Source organism: Syngnathus scovelli, chromosome 10 (genome assembly GCF_024217435.2).
Source record: "Syngnathus scovelli strain Florida chromosome 10, RoL_Ssco_1.2, whole genome shotgun sequence".
Classification (NCBI taxonomy): Eukaryota; Metazoa; Chordata; class Actinopteri; order Syngnathiformes; family Syngnathidae; genus Syngnathus; species Syngnathus scovelli.
The window spans coordinates 5603194-5625211 of NC_090856.1; the positions used below are offsets into that span (position 1 = coordinate 5603194).

The 22018-nt window shown below is 41.2% G+C and overlaps 4 protein-coding genes and 1 non-coding gene across 17 annotated transcripts; 3 read left to right on the forward strand and 2 right to left on the reverse strand.

The window, feature by feature from the left end:
* Nucleotides 1–1752: 1752 nt before the first annotated feature.
* On the forward strand, nt 1753–8514 carry slc1a6 (solute carrier family 1 member 6). Of its 7 annotated transcripts, none has more exons than XM_049719241.2 (13): nt 1753–1895; nt 2136–2295; nt 2371–2415; nt 4633–4902; nt 5017–5154; nt 5224–5431; nt 5581–5623; nt 5811–5936; nt 6009–6193; nt 6371–6604; nt 6694–6888; nt 7033–7167; nt 7310–8514. In XM_049719241.2, exons 4-13 carry the CDS (start codon nt 4677–4679, stop codon nt 7506–7508), a joined length of 1689 nt encoding a protein of 562 aa, XP_049575198.1. In that variant the 5' UTR covers nt 1753–1895; nt 2136–2295; nt 2371–2415; nt 4633–4676; the 3' UTR covers nt 7509–8514. The 7 variants fall into 7 exon arrangements, with proteins under 7 accessions (XP_049575198.1, XP_049575204.1, XP_049575199.1 ...); XM_049719242.2 differs by lacking the exon at nt 1753–1895 and adding an exon at nt 1927–2063; XM_049719247.2 differs by lacking the exon at nt 2371–2415.
* A 692-nt stretch (nt 8515–9206) lies between these two features.
* ccl44 (chemokine (C-C motif) ligand 44) lies at nt 9207–12076 on the reverse strand. The gene is made up of 5 exons (XM_049719274.2): nt 11939–12076; nt 10960–11089; nt 10380–10527; nt 10209–10283; nt 9207–10131 (listed from the first exon to the last, which is right to left on the reverse strand). Exons 1-4 carry the CDS (start codon nt 12000–12002, stop codon nt 10245–10247), a joined length of 381 nt encoding a protein of 126 aa, XP_049575231.1. The 5' UTR covers nt 12003–12076; the 3' UTR covers nt 9207–10131; nt 10209–10244.
* LOC125968091 (serine/threonine-protein kinase NIM1) lies at nt 10128–21710 on the forward strand. 7 transcript variants are annotated; one of them, XM_049719250.2, is made up of 6 exons: nt 10128–10161; nt 13435–13485; nt 18750–18892; nt 19775–20107; nt 20275–20546; nt 20937–21710. In XM_049719250.2, exons 3-6 carry the CDS (start codon nt 18871–18873, stop codon nt 21687–21689), a joined length of 1380 nt encoding a protein of 459 aa, XP_049575207.1. In that variant the 5' UTR covers nt 10128–10161; nt 13435–13485; nt 18750–18870; the 3' UTR covers nt 21690–21710. The 7 variants fall into 7 exon arrangements, with proteins under 7 accessions (XP_049575207.1, XP_049575216.1, XP_049575226.1 ...); XM_049719259.1 differs by lacking the exon at nt 10128–10161 and adding an exon at nt 11943–12071; XM_049719260.2 differs by lacking the exon at nt 10128–10161 and adding an exon at nt 13177–13193.
* Nucleotides 14611–14682, forward strand: trnap-cgg (transfer RNA proline (anticodon CGG)). Its single transcript has one exon. It is a non-coding gene; the product is annotated as a tRNA-Pro (tRNA).
* On the reverse strand, nt 16609–18362 carry pole4 (polymerase (DNA-directed), epsilon 4, accessory subunit). The gene is made up of 4 exons (XM_049719271.2): nt 17970–18362; nt 17190–17274; nt 16961–17002; nt 16609–16876 (listed from the first exon to the last, which is right to left on the reverse strand). Exons 1-4 carry the CDS (start codon nt 18219–18221, stop codon nt 16863–16865), a joined length of 393 nt encoding a protein of 130 aa, XP_049575228.1. The 5' UTR covers nt 18222–18362; the 3' UTR covers nt 16609–16862.
* Nucleotides 21711–22018: the final 308 nt, after the last annotated feature.

The following is a 22018-nucleotide window of genomic DNA, read 5'->3' on the forward strand; positions in this document are numbered from 1 at the left end:
TTTTTTCCACGTTTTGAGCTCTAGTCTGTGTACTTTTTCACATAATTGACGTGCTTGCCATAATTTTGGTGTCAATCCTGTTGATACCCAGAATAATGAAATCCCTTTTTTGGTCTGGAATGACGACTGACTTCTCTCCACTTGGGACGGATTGCTTTGGAATGTCCATTTTCATTGTCTGCTTTCAGTTTTATATAAATCTCACAGCACAAATGTTTGGCAATTCATTGTACTAATCCAGATGTTTTGGATTTAAAAAAAAAAAAAAAAAAAAGACACAAGGAATGGAACATGGCTCAATGCTTTATTTTAGTTGGTCGGCTTTTTTCTTGAGTGGACTTAAACTAGCTTTGTGTGTTTTTTTTACATAATGATGTGAGGCTGTGTAACTTAAAAATACCTAGAATATATCCAAATTTGCAAGAATAAATTCAGAACTTTTTTCTTTTTCTTGAGCCCGAATATGCTGCCTCATGTTCTGTATTTACCATTCACTCGCTGTCATTTCATGGCACTGGGTCGAGCTAGGGCATTAATCATTCCTTTTGAGAAATAATTAATGAGCAAAATGTGTGTGCATGTGTGTGTGTCTTGGGTCGAAAGGAATCACGCTCCATTCCACTCGCCCGGGCATCCTAATACTCTTACACAATGTGATGAAGCAATAAAGAGGCTGCACAAACATGGCTCGGACTCCCGATGTCCGACTTTGTTGTCACTAATAACACAACATGAGCGCTCTTGCTGTTGCTAGGTAACTAATGGACTCGCCTTAAGTGGCCACAGTGACTTCATGACATGATGTGTGCTCAAAGTCAATTGGAATTTGGCGTTATTTTGTTACCATGGCCTCAAAGGTGACATTGGATGATTCTGTTATTTGTGGAAAGCTTTTGGAAACAGCTTGATGGGATTGTTGCACCCAAAAGTGTTTGGGCAAAGTACAAAAAGAGAAGTGTCGCCTCCTGCAGGAGTGTGAATAATTACATGTATCTAAATGGGGATCATACATGATGCGTTCCTCCCACGTTATGTGGTGAGATAATTGTGTTACCATGGCGATGCAATCTGTTCTTATCACTTTGGTTTCACACTAGAGATTGCCTCAAAAATCGCCTCAATAAATGTTGTGCAGCAAAATAGCACGTTCATGCCTTTTTATAATGTGGGTTCCTACATTTTTAGTGCATTTATTATTATTTGTTATTGAGAATGTTTTAAGGTTATTTTGGTGAACCTACATTTTTGTGTGTATATACAGTATGTGCCACATACGTCATATTTGCTTCTCTTACATTTTAAATTTTTTTAGGCTTAGTTTGCAATGTACTAGTGATGTCTCGATCGTATTTTTGTGCAACTGTATGAGTTCAAATACTTTAATTGTAATTATCTGCCAAAATAGAGTGTCTTGTTCAGAAAGATCTAAATTGAAATAAAATTAATTAAAATTAAATAAAAAAAATAATTAAATTAAATTAAATTGAAATTAAATTAAATTTAATTTAAATTGAATTTAAATTAAATTACATAAAAATATTACATTAAATCTAAATTTAAAAAAAAATATTGAGGTATACCATCATCACTTTTTATGATTCAGCATTGGTTCAAATCAATTTAATTATGAAAATTCAAAAACTGCATCATTTCATCCAATACGATCATCTGAAAATGTGATCGGCCCCCAATTTCCATTCATGTGACCAGATCGGGACAATTCTAGTAAAACCAAGTCGTTTCCTCCAGTTGATTTAGAAGCCGACGTTGCACATGGATTGCCGAGTGGGCGCGAGGGCGTCGGGCCGGGTGCCAAAGGGTTACACATCCATGAGCAGATGCATGTTGTCATAGCGATGACTACAGGCAGTCTTTTCCTGCACCACCACAACTATGTGAGTGTTTCCAATTAACAAACATAAAAAAAGCTGCTGGCATTTCTACTCGGGGGGCGAATTCCATCTCATACGTGACAAAAAGTGGCCATCATGCACGTTTTAAGTCACGATCACATCTAGGTGTCGTGCCTTTCACCCCATGTGAGTGTCGTGGGTGGGCAGCAGGTGGTTTATCTTCATTATTTATTTTTCTTCTTCCCCGCTGAAGGATCCTTAACCTCTCCACCTCCCACGCAGAGCTCCCGGGCGCCGCTCCCTGCCGGAGGCTTCACCGACCGGCGCAGAACGCGATGGGCTAACGTAGAATGCGTGGGCGACGGCAGTTCATTATCAGCTCCTCCATGAAGAGAGAAGGCATCCCCACACCGACGAGAGAGAGGAGCTTCTTTCTTTGCAGGTGTGTGCAACTTTTCTCAAGAAGTGACACGATGGCTTCTTTCGGGAATGAAAGTTTTGCAATTTTGCTTTGCAGCTTGTTCAAGGAAGGACGCATGAGTGCTTGATTTCAACCAAGAGGGTATCTATCGATCCATCTATCTTTACTGTCTAAATCTTTCCATCATCCATCCATCTATCTCTGTCTGTTCTTCCATCCATACCTCACGTCCTTTTCTGTCGTATGTTTTTCGTCAGATGTATCTTTTTTGTCCCTTTGTCCTTCATGACTGCTTGAGTATAGTCAAGTGTATCTTTGTCTTATCCATCCATCCATCCATCCATCCATCCATCCATCCATCCATCCATCCATCCATCCATCCATCCATCCATCCATCCATCCATCCATCCATCCATCCATCCATCCATCCATCCATCCATCCATCCATCCATCCATCCATCCATCCATCCATCCATCCATCCATCCATCCATCCATCCATCCATCCATCCATCCATCCATCCATCCATCCATCCATCCATCCATCCATCCATCCATCTTCACCCTTCTGACACATTGACAATAACCGAGCATATCCGTCCATCCATCTTTCCATGCTATTCCTTTAAAGAGTCTTTATGCTAGTCCACTTGATGTCTGCTTTCATTTTTTTATCTTTTCAATTTTGGATGTCAAAGTTGGAGATTAATTTTGTAATTCTACTCTTAATTGAACTTGCGGCCATGTCAAGGACCAATAGAGAGCAGAACATAAGAGGTACAAGGGGTGATTGGCCTTTTGTAGACTTGAACTTGGACTCTAATTAGTGTGTGTGTGGTCAGTGTGCGTGTGTGTGTGTGTGTGTGTGTCTGTCTGTGTGTGTGGAGGTATAAAAAGGTCAGAACAGGTGAGAGGCATGTTTTATGTCTGTCTGCTCGTGAGGGCAGAACAGCAGAGCACACACCGTCATTGGATGCTTCACCTCTGGATGGTACACACACACGCACACACACTTAATCGGTGTCTTGATGGGACTGCTTCAACACGCTGAATCATGAGCAGTGAGTTTTTATACTATTTTTTATTTATTGGTAAAATGCCTTGAACGTAAGACAGCTAATTGGAAGATGGGCGATTTGTTGTAGGCCAAATTGTTCAACGGGGGCTTGTTGTCCGAGTACATTTTCACAAGGTGGTCCAAAATTATTTACTCTCGACGTGTGAAATGCTGCACGCGCTTCCTCCAGCCGTACAGAATTTCAAAGATTAGTATCATGTTTTGGTGATTGTGCTGTCATTTAGCTAGAAATATTTACCCTCTTATTATAAAAACAAATTAGAAGCCATTAATTAATATGGAACAGGAAATACGGAAGGGTCCAAACCTAATACTGAGATAATAATATCTCATCAAATATTTTTGTGGGTAATAAAGATAATAAATAAATAAAAGGAGGCTGGAACAAAAAGTACATGGAAAAACGATAAGGACTCCGCCTTTTCTTGTGCGCATATGTTTGTTTGTTGAGGCCGATTGACAGGAAACGTTGTAACCTACTTAGATAAGAGCAACCGCCATGTGCGCCTCTTTACCACACTGTTGTGTTACTCCACGCACCTCAAAACGGTAAGGCTTTGGAAATCTTTCATATTATATTTGACAGCCTTTTTTATGTTATTGAAAGTACTTTTCATTGATTGAAGTGTTTGCTGTGATGAAGTCAGAGAAATAAGCTTTAATTGCATCATATTTTCTTAGGATGATACAGTATTAGTTACGGTACAAATTTTTATTAAGGTTTGCATTTTATACCTATGATAACTTTTTGTTTCAAAGCATTTTCACGTACTGGTCAAAATGCATATTTTGGGACGGCTGGCATTTAATAATTCAAAGTTGTGTCTTAAAAAAAAATCTAAAAATCCCCTAACTCAATTGAATTAAAAAAATCTTTATGGGAGAGGAAGTAAATACAACTAATTGAAAAAAATGTAGTTGCATAAGTGTACACACCCTCTGCTCACCGGGATGCCAATATGTTCAGAATGTTAAATGACAGTTAGCTCACACCCGCCGCCATTTGAAGTGCTTTGGATTAACTCCTAGTAATTTTCAATTGTTCTTGAAGGCTTTTGCTGACATTTTTTTGATAGTTTGAAGGTGACTGGTTAATTTTAAACACAGCCATGTCCTGGTAATAAAAGGGTGTGCACAGTTGTGCAATGACGTTATCACAGTTCAGAGTAAACATAAGGTTTTTTTTTTGTATATTACGAAAACCTAGCAGGAGGGTGTGTCGACTTTTGAAATCATGAAGTCATTTAGTTTACATTTTCTTGATCATGTCGTCTTTGTCCAGTTTCACACGAGACCTCCCTCCTGGACCAAGTTCTGGAACTGATTATGAGCGAGAAGCCGCCAGCCACCAGCGCTAGTCTTTTCCTAAACGAGGACGTGGAAAAAGCCACCGTGCCCGAGCCGACGGACTTGAAGAGACGAGTTTGCGTGGCCATGGAGAGGAAAGCGAGTATCATGAAGGAGAAAATAAGCTCCATCAGCAAGGAGGGCGTCAAAGCTTTCCTCAAAAGGAACCTTTTCGTTTTATTCACCATTGCTGCCGTGGCTGTGGGTGAGTGACTTATTTAGTTTTCTTCTCCCTGACGAATTTTTATTTCCTACGTTTGGAAACTTTTTACAACCTTCAAGATGATTATTCTTTTATATGCCGCGCCGCTCTCTTCAGGCATCGTCCTGGGCTTCTCTCTGCGCTCCCATGACTTGTCCCTGAGAGAGATCAAGTACTTCTCCTTTCCTGGGGAGCTGCTTATGAGGATGCTGAAGATGCTGGTGCTGCCTCTCATCGTGTCCAGCCTGGTCACAGGTGCATTTTGAACACACTCAAGTTTAAACAGTTTGTTTTGACGGACAGCAATAACATACTCTGTTGTAGGAATGTCCTCCTTGGACAGCAAAGCGTCTGGTAAAATGGGCGCCCGCGCCGTGGTCTACTACATGGTGACCACCCTGATCGCCGTCTTCATCGGCATCGTCATCGTGATCATCATCAAACCCGGGAAAGGCAGCAGGGACAGCCTCGTAGCCAAGAGCAGTAATGTGGAACTGGTCCAGGCTACTGATGCTTTCCTGGACCTCATCAGGTAATCTAGTATCTTTGATGAAGCAAGATGGTCAATCAAAATATATTTTAAGAACTTTTGTGTTTTTCTGAAGAATTTGTTTGTGGTGTTACATTACAGACAAAACGCATCACCCCACCCAACATTGTTTTCTTATCATTTCCTCACAGGAACATGTTTCCACCTAATCTCGTGGAAGCTTGTTTCAAGCAGGTAAAAAAAGTACTTTTAAATTCATTTGAAATGATGAGTTCTCTTTATGAACTTTAAAAAAAAACAAAAAAAAAACTACTAAATATATATCTATATAAAAAAACAACTACTGAATATAAAAAAAATAAAACTACTTAATAAAAATAAAAATTGTTAAATAATAAATTGCTCGGTTGTCATGTTGCAGTACAAAACCACATACAAGAGGATTGTACACACAAGGAACATGACGGTGAAACTGAACCTCACTGACACTGCGCTCAACGTGACGGACGCCAACGTGAACCTCAGCAGTGTGCTTCACACCATAAAGGTGAGTCCTTGTGACCCTACCCTCTCGTCTCACGTGCCTAGTGGGTAATCATAGCAGTGACTCCCTTCTCAGGAGACGTTGGAGGAGACGGTGCCCATGCCGGACTCCTCTGATGGCGTCAACGCTCTTGGTCTGGTCTTCTTCTCTATGTGCTTCGGTCTGGTCATCGGCAACATGAAGCTGAAGGGTCAAGCTCTCAGGGACTTCTTTGACTGCCTCAATGAAGCCATTATGAAACTGGTGGCCATCATTATCTGGTCAGCAGATGACAAACAAATATGCTAAAGATGTCTAACTGTTTGGTATTCACAAAAGTCAACTTTATTTGCCTCTTTAAAGCAACTCAATGGAGAAGAAATAGAATTAAAGCAGCGTTGATAGGCAAGTTGCGGTTCCATTTTCCTCAAAGATTGAACTGTGTGTGTATCGAGCAGGTACGCCCCGGTGGGTATCCTCTTCCTGATAGCGGGCAAGATTGTGGAGATGAAGGATCTGGCAGAGATGGGCGGCCAGCTAGCGATGTACACCGTGTCGGTCATCGTGGGCCTCCTCATCCACGGTCTCTTCGTATTGCCGCTGCTCTACTTCCTGGTGACCAGGAAGAACCCCTACAGCTTCATCGGCGGCCTGCTGCAGGCGCTCATCACAGCTCTGGGAACCTCCTCCAGGTGATTTATCCAGATTTCATAATAAATCATATATTAAATAAAATAAAGTTTAAAAATTTGGTGCCATCTTTATCCCTTCCATTTGACAGTTCTGCAACTCTACCCATCACTTTTCGCTGCCTGGAGGAGAATAACCATGTGGATAAACGGGTGACCCGCTTTGTTCTCCCCGTGGGCGCCACCATCAACATGGACGGCACCGCTCTGTACGAAGCCGTGGCGGCCATTTTTATCGCTCAAGTCAATGACATGGATCTAAACTTTGGACAGATTCTAACAATCAGGTAACACAAAAGATTATTTTTTTTTTTAATCAGTGCAGGTGCCAAAGCTCAAAGGTCATTTTCTCTTACTAACCCCAACAAGATGGCACTAACCGTTTAGCAAATATGTCTCTCCTCCCGCATCCCCTCCCGTCGCCTACTCAGTATCACGGCAACCGCTGCCAGCATCGGAGCAGCAGGCATCCCTCAGGCTGGCCTGGTTACCATGGTGATTGTATTGACATCGGTGGGACTGCCCACAGAGGATATAACCCTCATCATCGCCGTGGATTGGTTCCTGTGAGTTGCCCGCTAAATGTCAGCGTGATGGGTGATTGGTCGGGTTTTTCTGCTTGAAATGTCGAGGGCAACCCACGAGGTGCCCCCATCAAATATTTATTTGAAGTAACACATTTGTGTGCTGTGTGTGGTCACCCCTCAGAGACCGTTTGCGTACCACCACCAACGTGCTGGGCGACTCTCTCGGGGCGGGCATCTTAGAGCACCTCTCTCGCGGCGAATTGCAGAATCAGGACGAAGAGGTGCGCAACTCCGTCATCGAAGAAAACGAGAAGACTTACCAGCTTATTTGCCAGGACAACGACATTGTGCGTAATCACAACAGCGAGACCACAATGTGAAAGTTGCGGTTCGCCCAGTAATACCGGGCAGATGTAATTTTCCATGAAATATTTTTAGGCTGCATAGCTTTCCAATTAGCAGTGCGAAACAAAAACTACATTATGTGACGCCAAACTCGAACCCAAGGATTCTTCATATTAGTGAATCCGCTCTTTGCTAGACAAAAATACACTTTTTTGTTTTGGCATCTTGGGGGCAGAATGCCGCGCTGCCCAACAAAGCAGGACGGGGAAAGGCGGCTGGGTCAAAGTCACACGCACTGAAAAGAGAGATAGTCAAATTAGGTCATTAAAATGACGTCACCATATTATGAAAAAAAAAATACAGAAAAAATGGTATCACTATGAGGCAAACAATTGTGATGTTGCGATAAATTATGTAAAATTTTCCATAAAATGGAGGTTTGGCTCCAAATTGTACCTTCCACGTTGGAGGGTCAATTGTTTGTCATTAATCATCAAGACTACCTCTAATAGAAACTGGATGCGGAATGTAACAGTAATCGTGCGTATTGAATAAATATGATTTTATTCTGTTAAGTTTGCTTACATGCCGTGAAATGTGAAAGCACTTGACTGTTAAACACTGGACTTTGGTACTCATTGTTTTGAATTCTAGTGACTTGCCAGGATGTGGCTTCTTGTGAGTCTTAATATTTTTTGCTCTACTATTACTTTTTAAGACTGTACTGCTGTGAACTAATTTAAATACACAGGTAAGATTGTCTGTAAAGTTTTTGAAGAAGCACACTATTTTAATGTTCATCATATTCTGTTCGTGGATTAGTTTGATGGGAAAATATTTTGTTATTGTGAAGAGTGTAGAGAACTGTATGTGCAGTAATTTAATCCTTTTTGTGCTGAACGCTTCACGTCAATGTAATAATTCAGAAAAGTGTCAATGCTGGCTTTAGTTTTAAAATGATTCATGTAGTTTTAGTGAAAAGGGGTTTTTCCCCCAAATTGATGGCACAATGTGATTAAATAAATGGCTCAGGAATTCAAACTTGACGCTCATAATTGTGTTTGTGGCTACCCCTGGTGGAGGAAATTCTCCTATCTTGGGTCATTTTTAAAAAATATATAAAATGGATTCATAAAAATCAATAAATTATTCGAACTCTTGGAGGTACGGAAGAGGATTAGGGACATTTCTTCTTTCGTCTTATGGCTAAGTGCTAGTATCTTAATTGCTAACTTTGCTATGTCGAACAGAACATCACTGTTAAACATACCATTTAATTTCAAACTAGTTGCACACCTTTTAAAAAGAAGGCAGACTATACAGTTTTCTGAAAATGGCGGGTAACATCATCTTGAAGATGACACACCTAACAGGTATTTGTGCACTTTATTTAAACAGTTCCACTAATTGCTATGTGCTAAGGCTAATCGCGTGCTAAAATGCTATGATACATTAAGCTATGTATAAAAGATTTCCCTTAAAGATTCATTTGAACATTGCTTAATACAAACAATATTTTATGAAGATATTTATGATACTGCCTCAGTGCTAAATGTTTCTAACGCTCATTGCTTGCTAACAATGCTATGCTAACTCTGAAAAGAACACTCTTACATAAATATACAATAAATAAACAGACTACTTTCTGGTTTAGGTTTAAATTAAACATAATTTAAGTGTGTTAAAATAATTATTTCCCTAATTTGTTTGCAATAAGACAACACTAAAAGACAGATTGTTTCAGATTCTTTTATAAAATAATTCACTTTACATAGTGTTTCAACATACAGTGTATTCTTCTACAATACGATGATTGTGTGCTTCACACACTATCGAGCCCTCAAAGTTGGAACAGCCTTGTCATGTGGTGAATGGAATCATGAAGAAAGTACTTTGGCATAGTTTAATGACGGACTATGTAGTAGTGTGTGTGTGACGCGAATACAAGATTGAAACACAGACCGTACGTAATATTACGCTAGTATTAACAATCAGTATAAAGAGCAGATTGCTTTTCACTGTATGTAAGTTTCACATCTCGACTTCAGTTGTATAACAGTCACAAACGGGAGGTCAAAGTCTGAAAGGGACCGTGAAACCTGGATTGTACAAAAACAAGGTGCAAGTCAATTTAGTAAAAGAAAAAAAAAATACTCCCCTATAAGTTCTGCATCCATCAAACCTGAACTACTTACTCAGAGCAGTTACACGTGAATGTGAACATTTACAAAGCACAAACAAGCATATAAGTATCTTGCATCAGGACGATATTAAAACCACTGCTCATATACATTTTTTTCAAATCACAATGTTTTTTTTTTTTCTACAGATCAGCCACAAAAGACGTTATGGATGGAGAGGGGGAGACTCTTTTGAGGCAGACTCTGGCAAATAACAGTAAGAGCCATTTTAGTTAAATCCATCACGCATATCTTACAAGTCAATCCTCCTCCACCTCCTCTTTCTCTTCACTTTTGCAATCTGTCAAACACAGTTCATATTTTAAATATGTAAAGCCATTTAAATAGATATTGCTGCCCAGGTCTGGTCCACTGCAGACAGATAGTTGTGATATAGAGCAAGAGACACAAGACGACTGGAGAGTCAGCTAACTGCTGTTTTACTGTAGGATGACGAGTTGCTGACAGTTTACTTGGCCTGCAGGGAGGAGAAAAAAAAATCTTGAAGGTAAGACACAAACACTTTCACCATCTAAAAATTTAAAAGAAACATACCTACGACTATTCATTTCCCGTCATATTTGATGCTTCTCACTCTGTATTGAAGATGGCCCAGTTTTCTTTCTTCTCCTGATGGTTAAAAAAAAAAAAAATTGTAATTGAGAATTTACTTTGAGCAAGCTTTATAGACATGTTGCTGCTCCAGCCGTCTGTGTCATGTCTGACCTCCGTCATGACAGGCAGGTTGTCGTGAGGAAGAAGCCACATTGTTCGATGGGCTTTGGTCCGCTGTCTCTGCAGGAGCTTCCGCAGCAACCTTTTCACTTTACGATCCCTGGGATCGGCACATTTCACCGCTTTTTTGGTGTAAAGGCTGCCCAAAAAAAAAAAAAAAAAATCATACTTATTATAACTGTTTGTCGACAGCATCGTAGAAATTACATACAAGCTCTGTTTCAAGGTTCATTTCATGAAAGCCTGAATCCGATACAGTTAATGAAACCAAAAGGAATTTGTAGAACTTGAAGAATTCCATGTAAGGTTACATCCCCCTCCCTGATTTCACACAATATTTTTCTCAGCGTTGCTGACCCTGACCAAAAGTTTGACTGTGGCCAGACTCTGTTCTATTTACAGACGTCTTGTCATTGCCACATATTTCCTCTCTGACTTTTCTGGCAATCACGGGGCTCGCCACAACATCACGACCTGGAACGATGACCGCGGCTCTCAGCCCGGACTCTCGGTAGCATATTTTCCACGCCTGTGCTCAATAGCTCCAGGAGTGGATAGTTGGAATACTTGCATGATGGCTTGTATACTGCAGTCCGGTCCCTCGGTCTGCACCTCAAACCGCAACACGTCCTTGGTGCGTACCTTGCCGTGAGAATACAACATGCAGCATTGGACATCCCGTTGCATTTGCACACCTTTACCTGGCAAAAAAAAATAAATAGATGCAGAATTAATTGGTCATATTTTGTGTGTCATAATGACATTTCAATGGATATCATGTCAATTTGGTGCTCAAAATTGTGTTGCTAAGTGAAGGTCCGCTATCTACTTATTAAATACTGACTTTAGCTAGAAGCGTTCATCCTGTCAGCATGCTTTTTTTTTTTTTTTCCTGTACATTTTCCAGCTTGCAGTTAGCATGGGAGCTTGACCGATACACTTTTCTAACATTCCAACATCTACTTAATACAATTCATATGAAGTTCCATGAACTTTTTGCTTGTGAAATTGTCAAGTCTCAAACCTGATTGTGGGATTGACTCTAATCCAGGTGGAAGAACTGTGAAGTATTTGCGGCTACTTCTGCTAGGTGACGAATGATGTATTTTGTGCAAGCAGAGTGTGAACCGCACGTTTGTCGCCTACACATATGCACACGCTTGAAGCACAATGGTATCCCGCTGTGCTGTCCTCTGTGTGACTGTTTCTGCGTGCATGTGTTATGATGGAAGCTTTGGGCGCAAAATAGGACAGCGCCGCCTGGTTACGCCACACTTGGAATCCAGAGCTCAACCGCTCGTCACTTCGCTTCCAGCTCTCAAGCGACGGGGTTACGAGACGACACCATCGCTCGTGCTGATCGTCGGGCCGTTTTTCCCTCTTGCGAGCCCTTCGCGCGAGCCCCTCTTGTTTACATCCATCGCTGCTCTCACTCCCCCGCCCCCCCCCCCCCTCCCTTTTTCCAGATTCGCCATCGCTCTTTCGTCCACACTGTCCACCTGAGGGGTGCGTGCGATTCATGCGGTATCCTCACACTCGCCGTGTCTTACCTTGCACAGATGCCAGGAGGAGAACAGTCAGGGAGATAACAGTCAACATCTGCAGCATGAACATGATGAGGCCGGCAGAAAGGAGGATGATCTCGTCGCTCACCTCTCTCCCTCTATGGCTGCTGCCTCTCTTGTATGACTCCCTCCCTCTTTTTATACCTCCCTGCCCATCTCTCACTCACTCACTTCCACCACCTCTTTTTTTTTTTTATCTCACTATCTTTCCCTCCCTCCATCTGATTGTCCAGTTTCATCTTGCCATATTGTCACACTCCACTCAACACTCCTCACCCGCCTCCTCGTGTGTGTCTTATCAGAAGATTAAAAATCACTCCACATTCTTGCCTAAAGTGCCTCATGGGCTTTTTTTTTTTATGTGACAGTTCTTTGGATTTTAAAAACATTTAGAAGATAAGACTATTTATCTTGGCTGTAAAATATCACTACAGCAGGTGTATCCAACTCAATTCTGTCAGGAACAGGATTTCTGGAAAGCTGTGTTTACTGTGGCATCGCTCAAACTATACTTAGAACCACGCTCGCTCCAAGAATTTCTGATGTGTTGGATGAGAAATGTGCACAACATGCCATTCAAACCAGAAATGTGGAACCGTATCACAGCTGAGTGCTAGTTTGGCTTGAATTTCAGGGACACTTGCAGCTTCTGCCCTTTAAGCTTTTTTGCAGTGTTTAGAAAAATGCTTTTTCCTTTTATGGGCACAGCTAAATCTGGACAGAATCGGTACACCCTGTAGAAGAAACTCGTTTCGGCCAGTTGTTTCTCAATCTTGTTCGTTTTGTCATGAGCCGATCGACAAATAATTCCTTTATTTATGAATTTGTGTTTAAATTCAAAATATGAGTGTTTTTGACGTAAAAGGTCATCTTTTGGATATCCTTGCCTTTTTTTTTTTTAAGTTTGTCTCATCTTATTGTGAACCTATCAATGTAAGGAAAAGATGCATTTTATCACCCACTGTGGATGTTATTTAAGAGCATCCAGGATTCAATTCTGCACTGAGATTTTTCTGGCAAGAGGAAATGAAAACAAACAAAAGAGTCTTGGCAGCAAGCGTACGGGTATTCCCAGCTTTTGTTTTATGTCTCTTTTGAAAGGTTTGACTCATACGCTAGTGTCACCGTGTAATTATCTTACATTTAGCCAGTTGAATGATTCACATGTTTGGAAAATGTCTTTTCGACCTCACCCTCGGTCTAGCGACGCACCGCAAGAATACGCTGGAATCAACAACCGGTCTGTGCTTCAAAACAATATCAGCATATTTGGAAACAAACCAAACTAATTTCTTTTGTTTTAATGGTGTTTGTTGATCCAAATTGGCACGATAAATGCAATGAAACTTAAAGTCACCCTGCAAGGCCGTAAAATTCCGATTTTTTTTTGAGGAAATATGTTTCTATAGTGTCACTAAACGGCAGAGGTCGGTCGTGTGAGACATGATATTAATTCATTTTTTTCTTTGTTTTTTTTGCAGGCACTTATTCCAAATGAAGTAGCATCAACAAAGAAAACGAAATATATCAAGGTATGTCAAGTGCCATCGGAGTTAAGGTAAAGTGTTTCATAGTTTTCTCTTTTGCACTGGTAAGACCGTTAAGAGTGGGCTTCAACTTCGAATATTCCATTGCATTATTTGTAAGCACCCATATGGCATGTTTAATGAGAGCATTGTGGAAGTGCAGATGGTTATTGGCGGACGCAAGGAATCACCATTCACAAATTAAACATGTTTGCTCCCCGGGCAAACCGAGGACCTATTCAGAGAACAAGGCAACGTACGTCCCCCTCAGGGGGGGGGGGGGGCATTCTTATTTGAGCCGTGGAAGTGAAACTATGCAGTCGGAGCACCGAAGAGGCGAGGATGGAGTACAAGTATGTCCGTGCATGTGTGTCCATGCATGCGTGTGTATGTGGGCACGCGTTGGGGACGGGGGTTCAAGAATTTGACCCAAGAAATCAGGTTGGAATCTCAGCTGCGAAAACATACCTTCCACATGAACACAGGTCTGCTTGTGAGCCAGAGACATTTTCTACATAGCTCTGCGGCGATTAAAATATCTCCTGTCAAGGTGTGCAGACTCGCAAAAATGCGGGCAATCAAAAATAAAAGTTACAGCGAGACGCTAATGTGTTCCTCTTAGAGGGGGGTTGCGGTGAGGGAGAAAGGGGGGACTGCCTCCTGGAGTGGTTGTAGGGCTCAAATCACAGCTCTCGTGGTGCCTAAAGAGATCTCGCTGTACCTGGAAGGGATTTCCGAGGGATAAAATGCACAAGGGCAAATAGCTGATCTAATCTTTGCTATGAAGCAAACAAAGAGGTGCGTGATTCAGAGAACAAGTTATGTGAAATTGAACACAAATAAATTCCACATTCTGGGAATTATTTGGATCAGACAAGAAGCAGCATTCTTGTTCCTAATGGGTGTGTTTTCGTGCCTCGGATTGGTCTCTGCGGTTCATGTTCAGCGAGAGGTGCCATAGTTGCACATTAGTGTTTAACCTCAAATGACTTGTGCTGTTGAAACAATGCAACATGATGGTTTGAGACCGATGGTCAGGATTTAAAATGAGCCTCCAAATGAGCCTAAATGTACGTTTAATTGTTAGTAGGTTCATACTAGTACTGGTATTAGCATCTTTTCGTTGCAAGTGGCTTGTTGGTCTAGTGGTATGATTCTCGCTTCGGGTGTGAGAGGTCCCGGGTTCAAATCCCGGACAAGCCCTAGCTTAACTTAACTTTGTGTTTACTCATCCATACTTGCAATTTGAACCTGTGGGCAGGAGGTATGAAGTTACCGTAATGTTTGTAGTGGTTTATTAGAATCCCACGTTGTCTTTCAAATTCTGGATGAGGCATCAATGGATCAATCAATTGATCTGCACAGTTAAAATAGCTAACCTATTTTGAATAGTGTTTAAATGCACTTTAAGTTAATTGAGTTTCCTTTTGTTGACATCTTATGTGGCTCATTGGTTTTGGCGTATTTTAGCAGATTGATTTGTGATGTCACTAGCCCCGCCTTTTTCGGTTTGTGACGCCGCCCAACTCCTCATTATTCTTAAAACATCCCGCAGGTGTGGCAGGAGATCTTTCTCCTCCCAAGATCTGAGTCACAGAAGGGCTTGAGGTTTGACTTCCTTCATGTATATAATAGTTTGCCCAAACGACTCCCAGAATTTAGGACAAGACAATTGTGGATGAGCAGGCCGTCTTTCACTTTCTCTGAGATTGATACCAACTCTCTCTAGTAAGTCTATTTTTAGATTTATTTCCTTCAGTGTGTGATATATTGTAGCCTTATTTGAGTCTTTAGCTTTGCAGCTAACATCCATTGTTGATGTAACGACAATGCTAGCTGTGTGCCGTCTGCTGCTGCCGGCAGTCTTCGTGAGAAACAGTCGAACAGGCCAGCTTTGGCCGTGTTCACCAAACTCCATTCATTTTATGCTAGGCTAACAGGAGACCTTTCTGATGGAGCCACAACAAGGGGAAATTTTGTTAAAAAAAAGTGTTTGGTAGGGCGCCCAGAAGAAGGTTGTTGTCATTGTTGCAAAGCGTTTAAAATGGTTCCAAAAAGGCATTTGATGATTTTCTATCATGGACTGGAATACTTTGGGAAGTTCTGGTTCATGAAAACAAAAGTGATAACCCAATTAGTCCTCAAATCTTCCTTTCGTGAGAGGCTTTTCATTTCACCCTTAATGGAATTTCTATATTGATTGTGGAACTAAAACAATGTCCAGTCCTTCAACATGAGATTGTTTTTTTGTGTGTCAGTAAGACATTCCTCTGTAGGGAGTTGACTGGTGCACCCTTGGAACCAAACATCTGTGATCCTCACGGTTCTGTTTCATCGACGGCCGAAACACTAAACCCAGAAAATCAGCTTAAATACACTCAGACATTTATTTGGAAAATTCGTAGTGGAACAACTTGACTGTGCCTCGAGTGTGAACGAGAGCACTTTGGATGTGTTTAACGAATGCGGTCAGCAAGAACAACACACAGGGAGATCCTAGAACATTCCGAACACAAACTTGAAACTTGTGAGGTTTTTCCTCAGTGTCACACAACAGTTGCTGTGTGGTTCTAAAGCCAAATTATACCAATTTTTAATCTGTATCATTTATTTTTCCATTGGCAACCAAAAAATCCAAAAATGACAGTGACCCAAATTGTTCATAAAAAGGGGCACTTGTAGATACAGTCCAGTGGTGTCACTCTTTGTATTTTTGACCCGATCCTAAAATCTAAATATGATTGAAAACTGAAACAAATTATGCTCTTTTGTGTTTCCATTTTAAATACAAGCATGAATCTCAAAGTGATGCAAAAACGTACGATCAGCACCTTGGACAGCGAACGGTTTAGTGAAGAAAGAATGTTCACCTGGTTTGATGGTAAACATCTCAACTATTGAATTCATAATGTGAGCACCAGTAGTGTTTACCTTAGGTAAATCCATTTCAAATAATCACCAATTCACATTTTTTAAGTACGTTACGAATATAGTGCCACATCGGTGATAGTATGTTCTAATTAGTATTGTTAAAAAATTACGAGCTATCCAAACTTACATCAGAAGGAAAACTTGCGGTGCAATTATCATACTAAGAATGCATTAACTCACTCTAATAGAAAAAAAAAGTAGTCAGGAACTTTCATTTATTTCACAGGATAGCAACATTTCATCAATATATACAAACTAATGTACACCTGTAATGGCCACACAAATGTAAAGAATGACATCTCTGCATCACAAACACTTTGTAGAAAACCAGACATAAATATCGAAATTCTGAAAAAACATAGCAGAGATTTTTACATTTTATCACGTCCATAAAAATGAAAAAAGTTTATTGGATGGTTTTGATATGGTGTTTTCATCTCCTGAAGTACCATTCAATCTAGTGCGCCTGTAAAAAAAACAGAAAAGTCATTAATTATAGAACAGAATTAAATAACATTGTCTTGAATTGTTATGGGGGTAAAAAGCTCACCTTCCAGAAATGCAAATTCGTCAATGGCCTCAATTGCGTTGTCTGCAGAAGAGACATATGCACAATTTAACACAAAATATGCAAGTTTTATCAAATGTTTGGGCTTTTAAGAACTAATAAAACTCAGTTTTCATTGAACAACAGGGAGAATTCTTAAATTGTATCTTGTTTGATCTTGCAAGTGTACCTAATATTTTTGACTGATCGGTTATTCTTTTTGTGCACTTACCCAGGTCTTTTCTTTGCAATGTCTTTCTCTTGCCCTGCTGTGCATATACCATTGCATCCTTTGCGATCATTTCAACAAACAATTCCTGTGGGAGAAACAATTGGGTCAAAAGCTAGTGAAAAAAAACACTTGCATTTTCAGTACAGTGGCTGTATATAAAATTTGTAGTTAGTCTATTCCTTAATTAGAACTACTCAGATGATTTGCTGTGAGAGATCATACATATTCATGTGTGATAGGAAAATATGAAATTCTTTTGGTAAATGAGTAAATACATAACAGGATTAGAGTAGTGAAATGAAACACCAAAAGGTATCATTGTCCATTCATTTCAGTTTTTATAACAAATCAAACTCAAGTTTGTTTGCATACTTCAGAAGTTGTAAAATAACTTAAATTATTTTGTCTTTATAAATTCTGTCAGCGCCTATGTTGTTGTATTGCTAATAGTACAGACATTCATCTGCCAGCAGAGGGCGCTTTCGCTTAATGAAATAGTATCCAACATGGACAACAGAAATGATGTCTACGAATTTGCATTTTTTTTTCCCGTTGTTTGCTCCATTGGAATTAAGTACTCCTCTTTCGGGTAGCACATATATAACATGCATTTGCTCCCTTGTACCAACTAATGGACGAATTGTGTAAAACGAGATCGTCGTGGGAAATCACGTTAATTCACGCCGCAACATCTTAATATCGCGAGACTGAATCTCCACGACAACCACAAGGAATAGCAATGCTTAATTGATCTTTTTTTGTTTGTTTGGGGTTTAATACCGTGGCTTTAGCGATGATAAAGACAGACTCCTGGCTGGCGAGGGACACGTCTGGGTCGGTCTTCATCAAGGCCTTGATGCGGGTCAGGGGTAGCTTAGACAGCCGGTTGTGGCCCACGGTGGCCGCGGGGCCCGTCGCCTGCTGCTGAACGCCCTCGTCTGGCGCCTCGGCCGCACGGCTCTCTTCCTCGCTGGCGCAGTGGTCAGCCTCGTGGTCTGCATGGATGACGGGTACCGCCACCGTGGCTGCCATTTTCTCTTTTTCTTCGATTGTTGTTAAATTTGACTGTAAACAAAGGCAAAACTGTGCTTTTGCCGCGACATGTCACTGATGACAACAGAAGAAGCGCACCAGCATGTGCTTCCGCTTTCGCTGAGCTCCAAGCGCGCTGATTGGTCAGGATGCTTCGCGTATGTCCCGCCTTTTCCTCTCCCGCCAACACAATAGTTTTCAACGATTGGCTAAATTGGAAACCAAAATTTTACGATTGGTTAGAATCGGACATCAAATATGGATTTGTTTGTTTGGCGTACTACAAGAAAGTTTGAAAGCTAAGTTCATACATGCTGAATAGTAATGTATTTAATTTACATAATGTCGCAAAGTGTACATATTTTCAGGCATTTGTTTAATATTGTCACAGAACTTAATGATATTATACCTTTCTTTGATTTATAACTGTTGAATCATGAAAATTTCTGTTATGAACCATCAGCTTTCTAGTTCAAATTTAATAAATAATGCTCCAAAATTGATTATGCAGCATTTTCATACTTGCAGCTGCTGCCAGAGCCAATGAGCAGTTCCTTAATACACTGCGTTAATAGGATTGAGGCTCATCTAATGAAGCTGCATTCACCATGTCCAGTCACAGTCAGGTGTTAGCAGCCTGAGGGACAGCATGAAGAATTCGCAGCATGCAGGTACATTCATTTCTGGCTAATTTATAGTTTGTAGTTTCATGCCAATATTTACTCTTGAAGTATTTCCTTGGTTGATTTTGCTTTTGGTTCAATACCTAAAAGATCCACAAAGGGGCGCCTTTGAAATAAAATTGTGCAGGGGGAAAAAAACTGTTAAAAATAAATGCACATTTAGTATGTCCTTACTGACGTTCTGTTAGAAAATATAGAAATATGAAAAAAATACTTGACTTAAATTCGTTGCAATCATCTATTTTTGTTATTTATGTATTATAAATAGATTTCTTGCAATGTATCAGTTGCCACAAATCTGCTATCGTCATTATGTTTGGCAAAATATGACAATATCGTGAGAAAAGACAATTTGTTGGCAGTTGTAACACATTTTAGTTCTATATTGTCGAAAAAGATGTGCAAAAATGAAATTGCATTAACAATGTCAGGACTACTGTCTGTAGGAAATGTAATTAGCGTTCACTTTGGATTTTCCGACATTGGCTTGTATTGGTCGACCAGAGGTCATTGCTCTTTTTAAACAACACAACCTTGAGTAACATACAATTACATACTTTACAAAATGCAACAAATGGAAAAAAAAAAAGACTAACTCTCTTCTATTGTGACCTGATTTCCACTCCCTACAGGCTTCCGTAAGTAGACGAGACACACTAATGCGGCATCTAAAATAGTAAATCCTTGCCATTTTGAGGACTGACTGTACTACAGACTAATTTTAACCCACAGTCATACTGGACGCACTGATTGCTGCATAAGCTTGACGTCATTATAGAGCGTGTTCTAACAAACCTTTGGTTGAATTTTGTACAAAAATTGCAGTATATGTTTTCAAACGTGTCCCTGCTGTGTCCTCTCTTCCAAAAGCCATCAAAACTAAACTGTGGCCCAAGCCGAAAGCAACTAAAAAACCCAAAGATGAGTCCCCCTCGAAGATGGAGAAGACGGGCACGGCGTCAACCTCGACAGCCTCCGCTGTTGCTTCTACCGCCGCCGCAAAAGGTTCCCCCCCGCAGCTGAGCGAGGCCGAGAGGATACGCCTGACGCCCTTCGAGAGGGTGGTCTACGACATGGTCCACAATGAAAGGATGGTCAACGACCTCATCCTCGGCCGCAGGGTTGGATTCTACGAGCTGCGGGGGGAGATTGGCCAGGGCAACTTTTCATCAGTCAGACTTGGCATCCATGCTTTGACCAAAGGTCTGTTACTTTTATCTGCTTTGTTTATTCTCCCAAACAGTTTTGTGCCTCTATGTTGCGTTAAACCGTCAGATTGAAAATGTATTTTTGAATTGCTTGTACAGAGGAAACTATTTTAAATTGTGACGGAAAAGACCTACATTTATACTCTCCCGTGCTTTTTTCAGAGAGGGTGGCCGTCAAGATCATGGAAAAGCAAAACAAGGTGGATAAAGGTCCCCATCCTTTCATCTCCTCGGAGATCCACTGCATGGAAAAGCTGTGCCACCCCAACGTGGTGCGTCTGTACGAGGTGATGGAAACGAGCAGAAAGATGTATCTGGTGATGGAGTACGGCAATGGCGGCGACCTGTTCTCTCGCGTCACCACCAGGGGGAAGCTTAGCGACCTGGAGGCTAAGCTGATTTTTGCCCAAGTGGTTTCTGCTGTGAAACACATGGTGAGCATTAGTCCCAATCTCACACTTGAGGCACCGTACACTCGCACGCAATCAGCAAAGCAAACCACAAACCATTTGTGTGCTCTGTGAACTGGCTTAAAAGTCAAGTCTTAAAACTAAAGTCTAAAACCAGACAATAAGGATCTGTGGGATATTTATTTGTCATACACATATACTTAATCAGTAGTCAGAAATGTGTTCATAAGAGACAAAAGCAGCTCATTTAGAAGCTTCACTGTACATGATGATTGAGTAGAAGATACTTTGCAAGGATAGCAAAATAGAACAAAGCCTGAGTGTCAATGTACAAAACACAGCCAAGAAAAGTGCGAAAGTGAAAGTGAGTGCGATCGAGCGAAAACACTGACGTGTTCCTGTGTGACGTTCCAGCATGAGAAGAACATCATCCACAGGGACCTGAAAGCTGAGAACATCTTCTACACCACCAGCTACTGCATCAAGGTGGGTGACTTTGGTTTCAGCAAAGAGAGCGCACCCAACGAGCTGCTCACCAATTTCTGCGGCTCGCCGCCGTACGCCGCACCTGAACTCTTTCGCGAAAAAGGATACATGGGCTGCTATTCGGACATCTGGGCTTTAGGTGTTGTTCTGTACTTCATGGTGACCGCCACGTTGCCTTTCTACGGGGACAATTTGAGCAGGCTGAAGCGTTGCATTCTCCAAGGGGCCTACAGCATCCCCACGTATGTGCCCGACGATTGCCAGCTCGTCATCAAGGGCTTATTACGGCCCGTACCTGTGGACCGCTCATCACTCGCCCAAGTTTCGGACGGCGCTTGGTTGAAGGGAATCCATTACCCAGACCCGTATGTGCCCCTGCCCTTAGTCCCGGCGCATTTGGCTCAGGCCACCGATGCTCTGTGCGTGGAAGAAAAGGAAGTGAAGACTCTGCTGTCAGACTTTGGCATCGTAGCTGTTCACTTGCAAAACAATCCCTGCTTGGACTCAAAGAGCCCGCTTACCGGAACCTACCGCATCCTCCTACACCGGGTCCAGAAGAGAAGGTCCGTGGAGGCCGTCGGCTATGAAGCACTTCGCCCCGACGAGTATAATAGTCAGGCACGGTGGTGCGTCGCGTCAATGGACAAACGTAACCCATCAGAAGTCTGTATTATACTCTAATAAAGTGGTACCTTGACTATACAGGAGCCACATTTTTTTAAGGAACAAAGAAACTTTGATAATTTTTTTAACTTGGAGCCAAAATCCGAATTACCAGTTAGACACTCCACCACTAGATAACAAACAGTGAGCGTCACAACCTCAGGCCATCATCAGTTCTCGTAATGCGGCCATCATTTGCCATATTTATTTTTTCTAACCATGACACATGTTAAGAGCTAAACGGATGATGTCCGTTGAATAAAGTCTTAAAATTATTGAAAAATACAAGCAAGGTTTGTAGCTGACTTGGCAAAGCACAAAATGTAGTGTGTACTATACCAGTGGTG